This window comes from Silurus meridionalis, chromosome 4 (genome assembly GCF_014805685.1).
Source record: "Silurus meridionalis isolate SWU-2019-XX chromosome 4, ASM1480568v1, whole genome shotgun sequence".
In the NCBI taxonomy this organism is placed as follows: Eukaryota; Metazoa; Chordata; class Actinopteri; order Siluriformes; family Siluridae; genus Silurus; species Silurus meridionalis.
In genome coordinates, this window is record NC_060887.1 from 39,178,050 (window position 1) to 39,192,811 (window position 14,762).

The 14,762-nt window shown below is 39.9% G+C and overlaps 1 protein-coding gene across 1 annotated transcript in view; it reads left to right on the top strand.

The window, feature by feature from the left end:
- The first annotated feature begins 1,123 nt into the window (after positions 1-1,123).
- LOC124383990 (dipeptidyl aminopeptidase-like protein 6) overlaps positions 1,124-14,762 on the top strand; it is a 221,379-nt gene continuing 207,740 nt past the window's right edge. The window contains exons 1-2 of the mRNA XM_046846426.1: positions 1,124-1,446; positions 1,578-1,653. Coding sequence (XP_046702382.1) covers positions 1,597-1,653 — 57 coding nt within the window. The 5' untranslated portion in view covers positions 1,124-1,446; positions 1,578-1,596. The remainder of the gene's footprint in view (positions 1,447-1,577; positions 1,654-14,762) is intronic.

Consider the following 14,762-nt stretch of genomic DNA (forward strand, 5'->3'; position numbering starts at 1 on the left):
GTCTGGGGCAAAAGTGAGACACCTTATTATCCCCTTTGTTAAGAAAAAGGATCCCTAAAACATCTCCTTAGCAACTGCCCAAAAGTACTTGGAGATGGGGGTACCGTGGGCAATTGCCACTGGGACACAGGCCATGGTCTGATCAACCCCTACTGGGTCACCTCGAGGAGGGGGTCTAAAGTTGAAAGAACTGAAATACCCAATGACCCCAGGATACATCATTGATGATGTTTCCCAGTGCATTAGTGAAGAGTGTATAGTGTGGATGGAGGAGTGTATAGTGTGGATGGTGGAGTGTATAGTGTGGAGTGTATAGTGTATAATGTGAAGTGTATAGTGTAGAGTATAGTGTGTATGGTGGAGTGTATAGTGTGAATGGCGGAGTGTATAGTGTGGAGTGTGGAGTGTATAGTGTGTATGGTGGAGTGTGGAGTGTATAATGTGTAGTGTGTAGTGTATAGTGTGAAGTGTATAGTCTGGAGTGTATAGTGTGGGGTGTGGAGTGTATAGTGTGTATGGTGGAGTGTGGAGTGTATAATGTATAGTGTGTAGTGTATAGTTTGGAGTGTATAGTGTGGAGTGTGGAGTGTATAGTGTGTATGTTGGCATGTATAGTGTATAATGTATAGTGTGTAATGTATAGTGTATAGTGTGGAGTGTATAGTGTGTATGGTGGAGTGTGGAGTGTATTAAGTATAGTGTGTAGTGTATAGTGTGGAGTGTATATTGTGTATGTTGGAGTGTATAGTGTGGATGGTGGAGTGTATAATGTATAGTGTTAAGTGTGGATGTTGAAGTGTATATTGTGAAGTGTATAGTGTGTATAATGGAGTGTATAGTGAGTATAGTGACATGTGTATGGTGTGTGTGCATGTTTGTGTGTGTAATATGGGTTAAAAGTAGGATTTGTGTGTGTGTGTGTGTGTGTGTGTGTGTGTGTGTGTGTGTGTGTGCACTTACAATTCTCCCATTGTGTTTCTTAGCACGTTTTGAGCTCTTTGGCGTTCCGTAGTGCAGGGAGATTCTTCTGCAGTGTTTAGTCTTCACTGTGCTCTTCAGCCGCATCAGCATCCACACACACACACACACACACACACACACACACACATGAGAATCATCCACACACCGCTCTTTTCACTGCCATACCACGTGTGTGTCTGTACGTGTGTGTGTGTTTGTGTGTGCATGCATGTTCATAGGCATGTGTGTATATGAGGATGGAGGTATCAGGGAAGAACCTGTGGCCACAGCTGTAAAGTTTCTTGCTTTATCTTCTATGGATTTGTTTGGGAAGCGATAAAGTCTGGAGCAGAGTGGAGAAGGGACACATTTTGTTTTTTTTGGATTCTTTGTTTCAGGGTTTAACTAAACTTGGGGAGAAATTGAAAAACGAGAGAAGGACAGAAGTTGGAGAAGAACAGAGTGGATTGAGGGATTAACGAGCAGGTTGGGCTTTGGCTCTGTTTCTCATCATTGTCGTTGAATTGCATTGATCAAGGACATGGCAGTTTATGTGATTATTGTATTATAGTTTGTGTGTGTGTGTGTGTGTGTGTGTGTGTGTGTGTGTGTTGCAGCACTGAAACAGGTGTGAATATGAATCAAACCGTAGGAGTAAGCAATACATACAGGAGATGCTCCACAGGAGGGAAAGTAAGTGGCATGATCTTGTGAACTCTTCTGAATTTCCAACCTCGTCTTCATGTGCCCTATATTATCATCTAAAAAAACTAAGTTGCTTTTATCTGACACTCACATCAGATGATTGTGTAACTAAAATCACACTCAGTAAATAGTTCTCCATGATTCCAGAAGAAAGTGATACTGCGGAGAACTGTCTAGTACTCAAACTCTCCTTTTGAACGATTTTTCTCAGAGGACTTCAGTGTTTGTGTGTGTGTGTGTGTGTGTGTGTGTGTGTGTGTGTGTGTGTGTGTGTGTGCATGTGTGCTGCATGTCTTTATTGGTTCTGATTGTGTATAGGAAGTGTGTGTGTGTGTGTGTGTGTGGGAGGGGGATTGTCTTTATAATCATCAATGAAGCAATGAAGACACAGATGGTGCATTATTGGTGTTCTCTCTGCTGGCTGGTAGCCTCCTGTGTGTGTGTGTGTGTGTGTGTGTGTGTGTGTGTGTGTGTGTGTGTGTGTGTGTGTGTTGAGCAACTCATCAGTGCACACACTTGCTCAAGCGCATATGTTAACGAGCCTCAAACAAAAGTGAAGCAGAAATGAATGAAGACACGGATTACATCCACTAGATAATGGCAGTAAATCTAACACCCCCCCCAACACACACACACACACACACACACACACACACACACACACACACACACACACACACGCACGCACGCACTGTACAGAGTTTTTCTAATTTCTGTGGAAAAAAAAAATACATAATGCAATACACTTGTGAATGGAGTACTCTAAGTACTGCATTAATATTAAAAGTATTAGTACTTTATTAGTACCCATTATTGCTCTTTTAATACTGAATTATAACTATAGTAGTAATGCAGGTGTACTGCATTTATACTGTTTTTGTTTTATATTAGTAGTATACTGTATCAGTACTGTATTAATACTGTATAAGTACTGTATACATATCATATTAGTACTGTACTAATACTGCATTAGTACTGTATTTATACTGTATTAATACTGCATTAGTTCAGTAATACTGCATTTGTATTGTATTAATATTGTATTAGTATTATTTTCTGTTTAATATAAGAACTACATTAGTACTATATTAGTACTGCAGTAGTGCTGCATGTGTGTTGTTTTTGACAGTAATGTATTCATACTATTTAATTCAATTTAATTTTACTGTATTGGTACATTATATTATTTCATTGGTACTTTATTAGTACTGCATTAGTGCTCTATTGGAACTGCATTAGTACCCCATTATTGCTCTTTTAGTACTGAATTATTACTATAGTACTGTATTTATACTGTTTTTGTAATGTGTTATTACTGCATTAGTATTGCATTAGTACTGTTTTATATGACTTGTATACTGTAACTATACTATAATACTGCATTAGTTTCGTGTTAATACTGCGTTAGTATTGTACTAATATTGTGTTACTTTTGTTTTATATTAGTATTGCATAAGTGCCGTTTAAGTACCATGTAAACACTGCATGGGCACTGTATTAATACTGTATTAGTACTATACTACATTAATACAGTATTTGTACTGAAATGGTACTGCGTTAGTACTGTATTGATACTGTGTTTTCACACTGGTACTGCATTAGTACTGTAAAAGTACTATATTAGAACCGCATTAGCACTGTATTGATACTGTATAATACTGCATTAGTACTACATTAATACTGCATTAGTACCACTTACTGCTATAATATCACACTAGTACTACATGTTACGCATTATTACTGCATTAGTACCGCATTGGTATCACATTAGTACTGTTTTAGTGCTGCATTAATACTGTATTAGTACTGCATTCGTATCATATTATACTGCATAAGCACCAATTTTGTAATGTAATAAAACTGCAGAAGTACTGTATTGGGATCATATTTGTACTGCATTAGTACTGTATTAATACTGTATTAGTACTGTACTTGTATCATAGTTTTGCATTAGCACTGAATTAGTACTGTATTGATACTGGAATTGTATTAGTACTGTAATAATACTGCAAAAATACTGTAATAGTAATGTATTTGTATTATATTTGTATTAATGCATTAATACTGCATTAGTCCTGTATTATTAATGTAGTAGTAAAAAAATCGTTTGTTTAATATTAGAACTACATTAGTACCATAGTACTGCAATAGTACTGCGGAGATGTGTTATTTTTTTTTTTTAATAATAACTGTTTTAATAATATTTTAGTTTTATTTTACTACTGCATTAGTCATACATAAGTACTGCATCAGTACTTTATATGGTGTATATTAGTACTGCATAAGTACTGCAATAACCCTGCATTGGTGCTGTTTTTATCTGTACTGTATTATTATCGTAAAGCCGGGGTAGTGGACTTCAACGCCAATACCAGTCTCTTAATTTAAATTTGTTCGTAGTTCCTCTGCAGATTGTGGAGTTCATTTGACACAAGTTAATTCATGTCCTTACTTTATAGCAGCTATAAACATCAATTCCCTCAGCAGCACCTCTTTGTTCTCTCTTTAATACAAAGGAAAACACAACTGAATCATTTTACCCAGAAAAAACTTTACACTTTCTCACTGTTCTGTAACACTGACACTGGAGACTCCTTCCATAAATGTTACATAAACACATTTGTTCTTCCATAGTGTGAAACATTCATAGCATTTCTATGGAAGAATGGACTCTAACAACCAGGTGAACTGATTAGACTTTGAAATGGAAGCCAACAAGCTCTGAGTGTTTAGACTCTATTAGTGATGGTACTGTGACTGGGTGAGATGTTTGTTTTGTTCAGCGACCCACACACTGGTCTAATGGGTCCCTCTGCAGAACTGATGTTTGCAAGCATTCATCTAACATAAGCAAGCGGTCTAGTATCAAGGAATCGGTTTTATATCACACCCACGCTCTTACCAAGTGGGTTCTTCTTTTTCTTCTATCCCTCTGTGTATTATTGGTTGGATTTGGTTGTAATTATCATAAAGATCAACTTATCTGAACATCAGCCTTTCAGAAAAGCCTTTCAAATGTCTCAAATAAAACTTTATATGAAATCAAGAAGTGTTAATCAGCCGAAGAACCCTTGAGGAAATTTCCATGTCTGAATGGGGTTTTAATTGAGAGATAATGGATCCAAAATGACTTCCCAAAGAGACACATTACAAACGGTTCAGAAATGGCTCCAAACAGAACCACCCTATAAACTTTTTATCATGTAAAGAACCCTCAAGGAACCAATTTCTTTTTTTGTTTGCAATCATCTAGTTCCTTTATGGGGTTCTAGGTTCTTAGATGGTTTCTCGAGGGTTCTTTAGATAATAAGAAAAGCATTTAATTGAACCAGAAATGTTTCCAGTTTAAACCCTTTAAAGACCAGATCTAGAACCATTCACGTACATTTATAGGAACTACTTCCAGAAGAGAAATCTTTATTAGTCCATAGAAGGACAAAACTGAAGGACCAAAGGTAGCTGAATAGACACCGGTGTGTTATAAACTTTGTTCCTCACTGACAGCTTCCAGATAAAATCACATATGATATCTTATTAGCTGGCCAAAGAACCTTTGAGGAATTTTCAGTCTGAATTTTGTTTTAATTGAGAGATAAATTCTCCAAAATGATTCTACATACAAACAAACAAAAAATATTCCTACAAGAAATCATTAGATATTTACACTTGGTGCCTCAATGACAGGTTCCTTGATAGGGTTCTACTCTATGTTGATAGAGTTGTTGGGGTTATAGGTTCATAGACGTTTCCTTGAGGGTTCTTTAGATGATAAGGTGAGTATTCGAATAAACCAGAAATGGTTCCAGATAAAATCCCAGAAAAAAAGGCCCATCCACATACTTTTAAAGGAACTACTTCCTGAAATCCATACAGGGACAACACTGAAGAACCACTTCAGTACTGTGCTGTAAAATCCGGTTCCTCACTGACAGCTTCCAGATAGAACCGTTGGTATTTAAGAGTTTAGGGGCTGTTGGAACCAGTTTCTTTGGGTAAATGATGGTTTGATTTATAGGAAAGGTTTCTAAAGGTCTAAACAGCTTCATTTGCAAGTCTTTCCAAATAAAACCTCTGGGGAATTGGAACTAGTATCCCTAGACCACAATGGAGAAGAAAAAAAAAAGATCCCTTTTAGTAATCAGTTTTTCCTTGATATTTTTAAGGAGAAACCTTTCAGAACTGTTTCCAAATAGATTAAAGTTTCAGAATTGTTTGCTATAAAAACAAGAAAACGTTTTTTTTCCATCATCTTTTCTTGAAAACTGAAACCCTACCTAGATTTTAATTACTTTACAAAGTCAACGAAATATTCATGAATGCGAAAATGAAAAATATGCCACTGCAGAACATTTCAGTCGACCTGGAAACTAAAAGTTTGCTCTTCAGCACGCTCTGTTCTCTGCATAAGACGTGCAACTGTGAAACTCTGATTTCAGAAAAAAGGTCGGATAAATAATAGATCAACATGTGCAGAAATACACTTTGGGGGATTAACATTTCCTAAGAGCGCAGAGTTGAAAAACTCCTGCTGACTTTTTCATTTATTACATCATCCTTTTACCAAAGTATCTTTCACATTTATAAATGGCTTTAATGTACATTAGTGGATCAGTAGCTGGTGTTAACAGCTGCTTGGATAAAGACGTATGACAAAAGTAAAAAAGGGTTTGTAAAATACATACATGTAAGGAGTGTGTACCATTTTGGTTTAGGTACGGTAGGAAATATGTGATCAAATGACCTCTATGGTACAGAAATGATGATAAGGTGCAGACTAGGGTGCCTTTAGAACAAATATAGTCTGATACAAAGACCTTATATGGTGCCTTAATGGGAGATAGAATGTCAGCATGCCATCTATGATGCCTTAAGGTAGAAAACAGTGTGATAAAGTGTCCAGTACATAGAAAATGTATTAAATGTAATAAACTGCCCAATAGGTTGACTATAGTGTATATAAAGTATAGTGTAGTTCCCTGGAGGTTGGCTGTAAGATATATTAAATATAGTAAAGTGCCCAATAGGTTTGTTTTATTGTATATGAAATATAATAAAGTGTCCAATCGGTTCGCTCTAGTATATATAAATTATAATGTAGTGCCCAGTAGGTAGGCTCTAGTGTATATAACATGTAATAAAGTGCCCAGTTGGTAGGCTCTAGGGTATATAAATTGTAATTCTGTGCCCAATAGGTTGGCTCTAGGGTATATAAAATATAATAAAGAGCCCAGTAGGTAGGCTCTATGGTATATAAAATATAATAAAGTGCCCAGTAGGAAGGCTCTATGGTATATAAATTGTAATTCAGTGCCCAGTAGGTTGGCGCTAGGAAATATATAATGTAATAACGTGCCCAGTAGGTTAGCTCTAGGGTATCTTCTTCTTCTTCTTCTTTCGGCTGCTCCCATTAGGGGTCGCCACAGCGGATCATCCGTCTCCATACCACCCTGTCCTCTACATCTGCCTCTTTTACACCAACTACCTGCATGTCTTCCCTCACCACATCCATGAACCTCCTCCTTGGCCTTCCTCTTTTCCTCCTACCTGGTGGCTCCATCGTCAGCATTCTTCTACCAATATAATTCATGTCTCTTCTCTGCACATGTCCAAACCATCTCAATCTCGCCTCCCTCACCTTGTCACCAAAACATGCTACATGTGCTGTCCCTCTAATAAACTAATTTCTAATCTTGTCCATCCTCGTCACTCCCAACGAAAACCTTAACATCTTCAGCTCTGCTACCTCCAGCTCCACCTCCTGTCTTTTACTCAATGCCACTGTCTCTAATCCATACAACATCGCAGGTCTCACCACAGTCCTATAAACTTTCCCTTTCATTCTTGCAGATACCCTACTATCACAAATCACTCCTGTCACTCTTCTCCACCACTCCACCCTGCCTGCACTCTTTTCTTTACTTCTCTAACACACTCTCCATTACTTTGCACTGTTGACCCCAGGTACCTGAACTCCTCCACCTTCTCCACCTCTTCTCCCTGCAACCGCATCACTCCACTGCCCTCCCTCTCATTCACACACATGTACTCTGTCTTACTCCTACTGACTTTCATTCCCCTTCTCTCCAGCGCATATCTCCACCTCTCCAGGCTCTTCTCAACCTGCTCTCTACTCTCACCACAAATCACAATATCATCTGCAAACATCATAGTCCAGGAGACTCCTGTCTGACCTCGTCCGTCAACCTGTCCATCACCACTGCAAACAGGAAAGGGCTCAGGGCCGATCCTTGATGCAGTCCAACCTTCACTCTGAACCAGTCTGTCGTACCTACTGCACACTTCACTGCCGTCACACTGTCCTCATACATGTCCTGCACCACCCTTACATACTTCTCTGACACACCTGACTTCCTCATACAATACCACAACTCCTCTCTTGGCACTCTGGCGTCGCTTTCTCTAAATCCACAAATACACAATGCAATTCCTTCTGTCCTTCTCTATACTTCTCCATCAACATCCTCAAAGCAAATAAGGCATCTGTGGTGCTCTTCCTCGGCATGAAACCATACTGTTGCTCACAGATGGTCACCTCTTCTCTCAGCCTGGCTTCCACTACTCTTTCCCATAACTTCATGGTGTGACTGATCAACTTAATTCCCCTGTAGTTACTGCAGGTCTGCACATCTCCCTTATGCTTAAAGATCGGTACCAGCACACTCCTTCTCCATTCCTCAGGCATCCTCTCCCTTCCAGAATCCTGTTAAACAATCTGGTTAAAAACTCCACTGCCATCTCTCCTAAACATCTCACGCCTCTACCGGTATGTCATCTGGTCCAACCGACTTTCCATTCTTCATCCTCTTAATCGCTGCTCTCACTTCCTCCTTACTAATCCTATCTACATCCTGCTTCACCAACTCCACATCCTCCAACCTTCTCTCTCTGTGATTTTCCTCATTCATCAGCTGCTCAAAATACTCCCTCCACCTTCTCAACACACTCTCCTCACTAGTCAACACATTTCCTCTCCATCCTTTATTGCTCTAACTTGCAGTACATCCTTCCCAGCTCGGTCCCTCTGCCTGGCCAATCGGTATAATCCTTTTCTCCTTCCTTAGTGTCCAACCTCTTATACAGCTCCTCATATGCCTTTTCCTTGGCTTTCGCCACATCCCTTTTACCTGCTGCCGCATCTCCTTGTACTCCTGCCTACTTTTCTCATCACTCTGTCGATCCCACTTCTGTTTTGCCAACCTCTTTCCCCTAATGCTCTCCTGCACTTCCTCATTCCACCACCACGTCTCCTTGTCTTGCTTTCTATTTCCAGATGTCACACCAAGTACTTTTCTAGCTGCCTCCCTCATCACTCCTGCAGTAGTTCCCCAATCATCCGGCACCTCTTCACCACCACCGAGCCCCTGTCTGACCTCTTCCCTGAACCTCACACTACACTCTTCCTCCTTCAGTTTCCACCATCTTATTCTTCTTTCAATCCTTACATTCCTCCTCTTCTTCTTCGCCTCCAAAACCATCCTACAGACCACCATCCGATGCTGTCTAGCTACACTGTCCCCGCCAACACCTTACAGTCTCCAATCTCCTTCAGGTTGCATCTCCTGCATAGCACATAGTCCACCTGTGTGCACCTTCCTCCACTCTTATCGTCACCCTATGATCCTCCTTCTTCTTAAAATACGTGTTCACCACTGCCATTTCCATCCTTTTAGCAAAATCTACCACCATCTGCCCTTCCACATTCCTCTCCTTAAAACCATACCTACCCATCACCTCCTCATCACCTCTGTTCCCTTCACCTACATGCCCATTAAAGTCTGCCCCAATCACCAATCATTCTTTCCTAGGTACACCATCTACCACTTCATCTAATTCACTCCAGAATCTTTCCTTTTCCTCCATCTCACAGCCAACTTGTGGAGCATAGGCACTGATGACATTTATCATCATCCTTCAACTTCCACCTTCACGATCATCACCCTATCAGAAACTCTCTTCACCTCCACTACACTCTTACTGTACTCTTCCTTCAGAATCACCCCTACACCATTTCTCTTCCCATCCACACCATGATAAAACAGTTTAAATCCACCTCCAATGTTCCTGGCCTTACTCCCTTTCCACTTGGTCTCCTGAACACACAGCATATCTACCTTTCTCCTCTCCATCATATCAGCTATCTCTCTCCCTTTACCCATCATAGTACCAACATTTAAAGTACCAACCCGAACCTCCACTCTCCTGCACTGCTCCTTTTCCTGCCGTCTCTGTAGACGTCTTCCTCCTCTCCTTCTCCTCCTTCGGCCAACAGTAGCCCAATTTCCACCGGTACCCTGTCGGCTAACGATACCTGTGGCGGTCGTTGTTAACCCGGGCCTCGACCGATCCGGTATGAAATTCTCCTTTGTGATCCGCATATTTGATTTGGCACATGTTTTACGCTGGATGCCCTTCCTAACGCAACCCTCCCCATTTACCCGGGCTTGGGACCGGCACTAAGAGTGCACTGGCTTGTGCCCCCCTAATGGCTGGGTTAGGTTAGCTCTAGGGTATATAAAATGTAATATAGGGTGTCTAACAAATGGTATATTGTAATATAATACTTTCAAGAGTGCCTTTAGGGTAATCAAGTGCCCATTAGGTTGGCTTTATAGTAGATACAATAAAAGTGCTTTGCTATTTCAAACACCCCTAAAGTGATAAGGTGCCCTCTAGGGTAAGGTAGGTTAAAATGTGATAGTGTCCAGTGGGTTGCCTCTTTAATAGGTAATAAAATGCCATAAAATGCATAGAGTGTTTTTGTTGTAAATCAGATGTGATGTGCCCAGTAGGGTGCTTCAATAAAATACACATTCGTTTGGCTCTAGAGTAGAGGTTATTGCTTTATTGATTGTAGGCACTTGGAGGTGTAATGTAATAAAATGGAAAAGTGCCCACTAGGTTGGTTCGGAATTAAATAAAATGATAATAGTCTCTTGCTATGGAAGCACCATTTATGTTGAAAAGTTCTCCTTTAGGGTAGATAAGATATGACTGAGTGTTCATTGGGGGCTTTTGCAGTACATACATTGAGAGGAAGTGCCCAATAGATTGCCAGTGTGCCTCTGTGGTAAATAAATTATGGTTGTACTCTTTATGGTAACTCACATGAGATATACTGTGTTAAAGTTTCTTCAAGGCAGCCTCAGTGGTAGATGTCACCTAATAAAGTGCCCACTAGGTGTCTCTCTCTGGCGGATGGGGGCAGATTATAGCAGCGTTAGGGATTACGTATGAAATGGCAATTCAAACCCAAATAAGAATGTCCTGGGGTCAGGGTGAAAATAAATATGTTTGGGTTATTTGTAAAAATGTTGAACAAATAAATGACTACTGCACCTTTAATATACGCAATATTGGCAAAAGTTTGTGGACGCCTGACCATGAGATTGCATTAGTACAGAATACATTATTCCACATTCGGTCTCCATTTCCTGATTTAATAAGATCAATCCTTATTTGGCCATTAGGTAGCAGTCGTGTGCCTCCAAATTTGAAGGGACAGTTTAAGGAAGAACCATATATGGGTGGAAAAGTTGTGTCCACATACATTTAGCCTCAATGTACGTAACATATCTATATAGAGGTACAATTTGGTGTAAAAACATGCTGATCACCAGTCACTCCTTTTATTTCTTTCATTTTACTCCGAGTTTGAAAACGTTCCCAAGCTTGTCATGATTGCAGTAGGTATTATATAAGATTTCATTCAGCCTGTAGCTTGAATCTTCCTCTAAACCTGCCTAAAAATAGTCAGCACAGAGTTCCTGGACCGTAGAACATCCAGAACCTGTTTCTCATTTCCTCTCGGACCGAGATCTACCTGTCAAAGCTTAAATCTAGCTCCATTCTCAACCATTTCTCATTTTCCTGTCAAAACTGTGTTTTTTTTTTTTTTTGCTAGAATCCGAACACTCGTTCAAGAAACGCCCGAGGAACCCGGATTATTTCCCATAACCTTAATTATAGAATTGATCAAAGTGACTTAAGTAAGAATTCTACTTTCATGCATATTAAAGAAGGAAATGCTTGCTATTTATTCTCAAAATTGTTTTTTTTTATGTTAATAGATTTAAACAATTATATTAAATTCCTACCTGAACTCAATCGTCTGTCTTCCCATCATCCCTTTAGAGTCTTGAGGTGCATGTGAACACAACATACTGTAGCTACTGTTTTATTTACCATTATACACATATTAACACTCACATACCTCTGTGTGTGTGTGTGTGTGTGTGTGTGTGTGTGTGTGTGTGTGTGTGTGTGTGTGTGTGTGGTATCAGTGTTAAATGAGTTTAAGAAAACAGCAGAACAAGAGTGATTCTTATTACACCCAGAAGTGTGGGCGAGTGTGTTATCTGTGAAGCCTTTGAGAATATGTCCTGTCACCTGTGTGTGTGTGTGTGTGTGTGTGTGTGTGTGTGTGTGTGTGTGTGTGTGTGGTGGCTTAAGATGACTTTAAGGGATCACTGTGAGTGACACAGTAATATTTTACAAGAGGTGAAAAATAACCTTTAAGATAATCTACTCATTATCAAGGGGCTGCTCGGGAAGCTTGTCAGATAACAACACACACACACACACACACACACACACACACACACACACACACTGATCTAACGCAAACACAAGAGTGTATCTCGTCCTCTAAAGGCCATTAAAGCCTGGAGCATTATTTACACTCTTTATCCTGCACTGCTGCTCAGGCATGAAGGCTAATCTGATCCACACTAACATTTCCTCCAGCGTGTTAGCGCTTAGCGCACTGATCACAGTGACTTTATTTTAACATCGCGACACCAGCACTCTCTTAATGTCATGGGCTTCGGGTTTCTTCATCGTTTTACACAATATATATATGTGTGTGTGTGTGTGTGTGTGTGTATTTGAACTATATGGGCAAACGTTTGTAGACTCCAGCTTTTTTGAAACATCCTATTTCACATTTATCCCCATTTACTCTTCTAAGATGTTCTATTCCACTAGATTTTTGTGGAGATTTATTCAGCCACAAGGGTGTTAATAAAGTCAGGTACTGATGTGGGTGAGGTGAGGAAATCTTGGGTACAGCCAATGTTCGCATTCATTCTAATATTACTCGAGCTCTACAGCAAAAGATCTTCCTCTCCAACCCATGTAAAGCAGATCTTCATGAACAGAGGTATTGTGACGCTGGAATAGGTTTCGGGTCTCCTAGTTGAAAAGAAGGGAATATTTAATGCTTGGCGCATCAATAAAGCAAATATTTACTGATTAAAAATTACTATTCGGAAGAGTTTATTAAAATTTTTTAAATATATGAGCAAAATGAGGACGTCGTGAATAAACGTGTGTTGTGTTGGTTTCAATTTCGCCCCTTTATTTTCTTTATTTCCTTGATTATTTCTTTTATTCAAAATACAAACAGAAATGTTATTAACGCATTAGTTATGACAGCCCCAATTAACATATTAATACAAAACAAATTTCAAATGTTGTTTCCTTATAAATGTATTCAAGCTGAACATCCACCATATAGAACACAAGCAGAGAAAAGACGATGATGATCAGGTGATCAGGAAAATGTCTGTTCTCAGTGATCTCTATAAGTATATTCATATAGAGATGTTCCTTATAATTATACATTAAAAAATGCCATTTTGGACATGCCCTTGTCTCTGCCCTCCATTTCAATTTGTTAAGAAAGAAAGAAGGTGCTTTGGTACTTGTCACATGTACTGCACTCCTGGAGAACAAAGAGTTCAGGGCCTTGCTCAAGGGCCCCAAAATTCGCAGCGTGGCAATACCCTAATCTTTGGATCGGTAACCCAGGGTTTTAACCACAAAGCTACCACCTTGCTACCTGCCAACTTGGCTCACAGGTTCTTTAAATTTACAGATATGTGCGTGACATCATCTATTAATCTTAGACATGATTGGTCCATCACTGCGATATACATTTAAAAGAGCTCATTCTTGCATGTAGTCCTGCCTGAGGTTGTACACAAGTGCTAAGAAAAGTCTGTTTAATAGGAAAAGTAATCAGAAACATCAGGAAAGTTTTGGGTGGACTTTTAACAGACCCCTGAGAGACTTTTGGAGAGTTGGGGTTCACTTTCGCTGTGGTAAAGCAAGATTGTGAAACACATCCTCTGCAAGTCAGAAGAGATAATGGAGGTATAGACCACTAGAGGTCTCTGTGGATATTCAGAGATGAGTAGTGGGATTCATACAGCTCTATTTCTCCTGACAGATCTCTCTCTCTTTCTTACTCTTTTTCATGGACGTGACATCTGTCACACTAATAGTGGACTGATTCAAGCTGTGCAGCTTCATGTTTCTGCACTTCAGCTTTCTTCTCATTATTCCAGCATACAGCAGAGAACCTGCTCAATCTGTCTGAGGGGATAACAGGAGCAGATCTGTTTGACACCTTCCTGTTTCTTGCAACATCTTTAGAAATTGGGATCACACCCTTTTTTCTTCAGTAGGAACGTAGAACACATCCCCCTGCTTCTTCAGAAACTGACCACACACACCTGGTGTCACAGAAGCTGTGGCCATCCCCATCCTGTGGTGTCGGTTTTCAAGGAAGCAGCAGGGTGTGGTTGAGGTTCTTTTTGGAAAAAAAGGGTGTGCCCATGCCTTCCTGATTACACCAAAAATGAGACATTCTCAGAAACTGTGACCACATCCTATTTCTTAATTTTCCAAGGAAGTAAGAAGGGTGTGGTCAAAGTTAGTTCTGGAGAAAAAGGTTGTGACTACATCCTCCTGGTTATACAGGAATTGAGACGTCCTCATAAATTTGAATTACACCCTGTTTCTACGGAAAGAACCTTGACCACACCCTCCAGCTTCCACAGAAATTGACCACACACTTCTGATATCACAGAAGCTGTGGCCATCTCCACCCTTTGGGGTCAAATTCTGAGGAATCAGGTAGGTGTGGTCAAAGTTCTTGCTGAAGAAACAAGGTATGATCACAGTTTTTAGGGACATACAAATTCCTATACAGGCAAAAAGGCATGCTTTCTGCACCACAGACACTAGCTATCTCAGAAGCTGTGGCTATTCCATCCTTTGTCATGAGTTTCTGA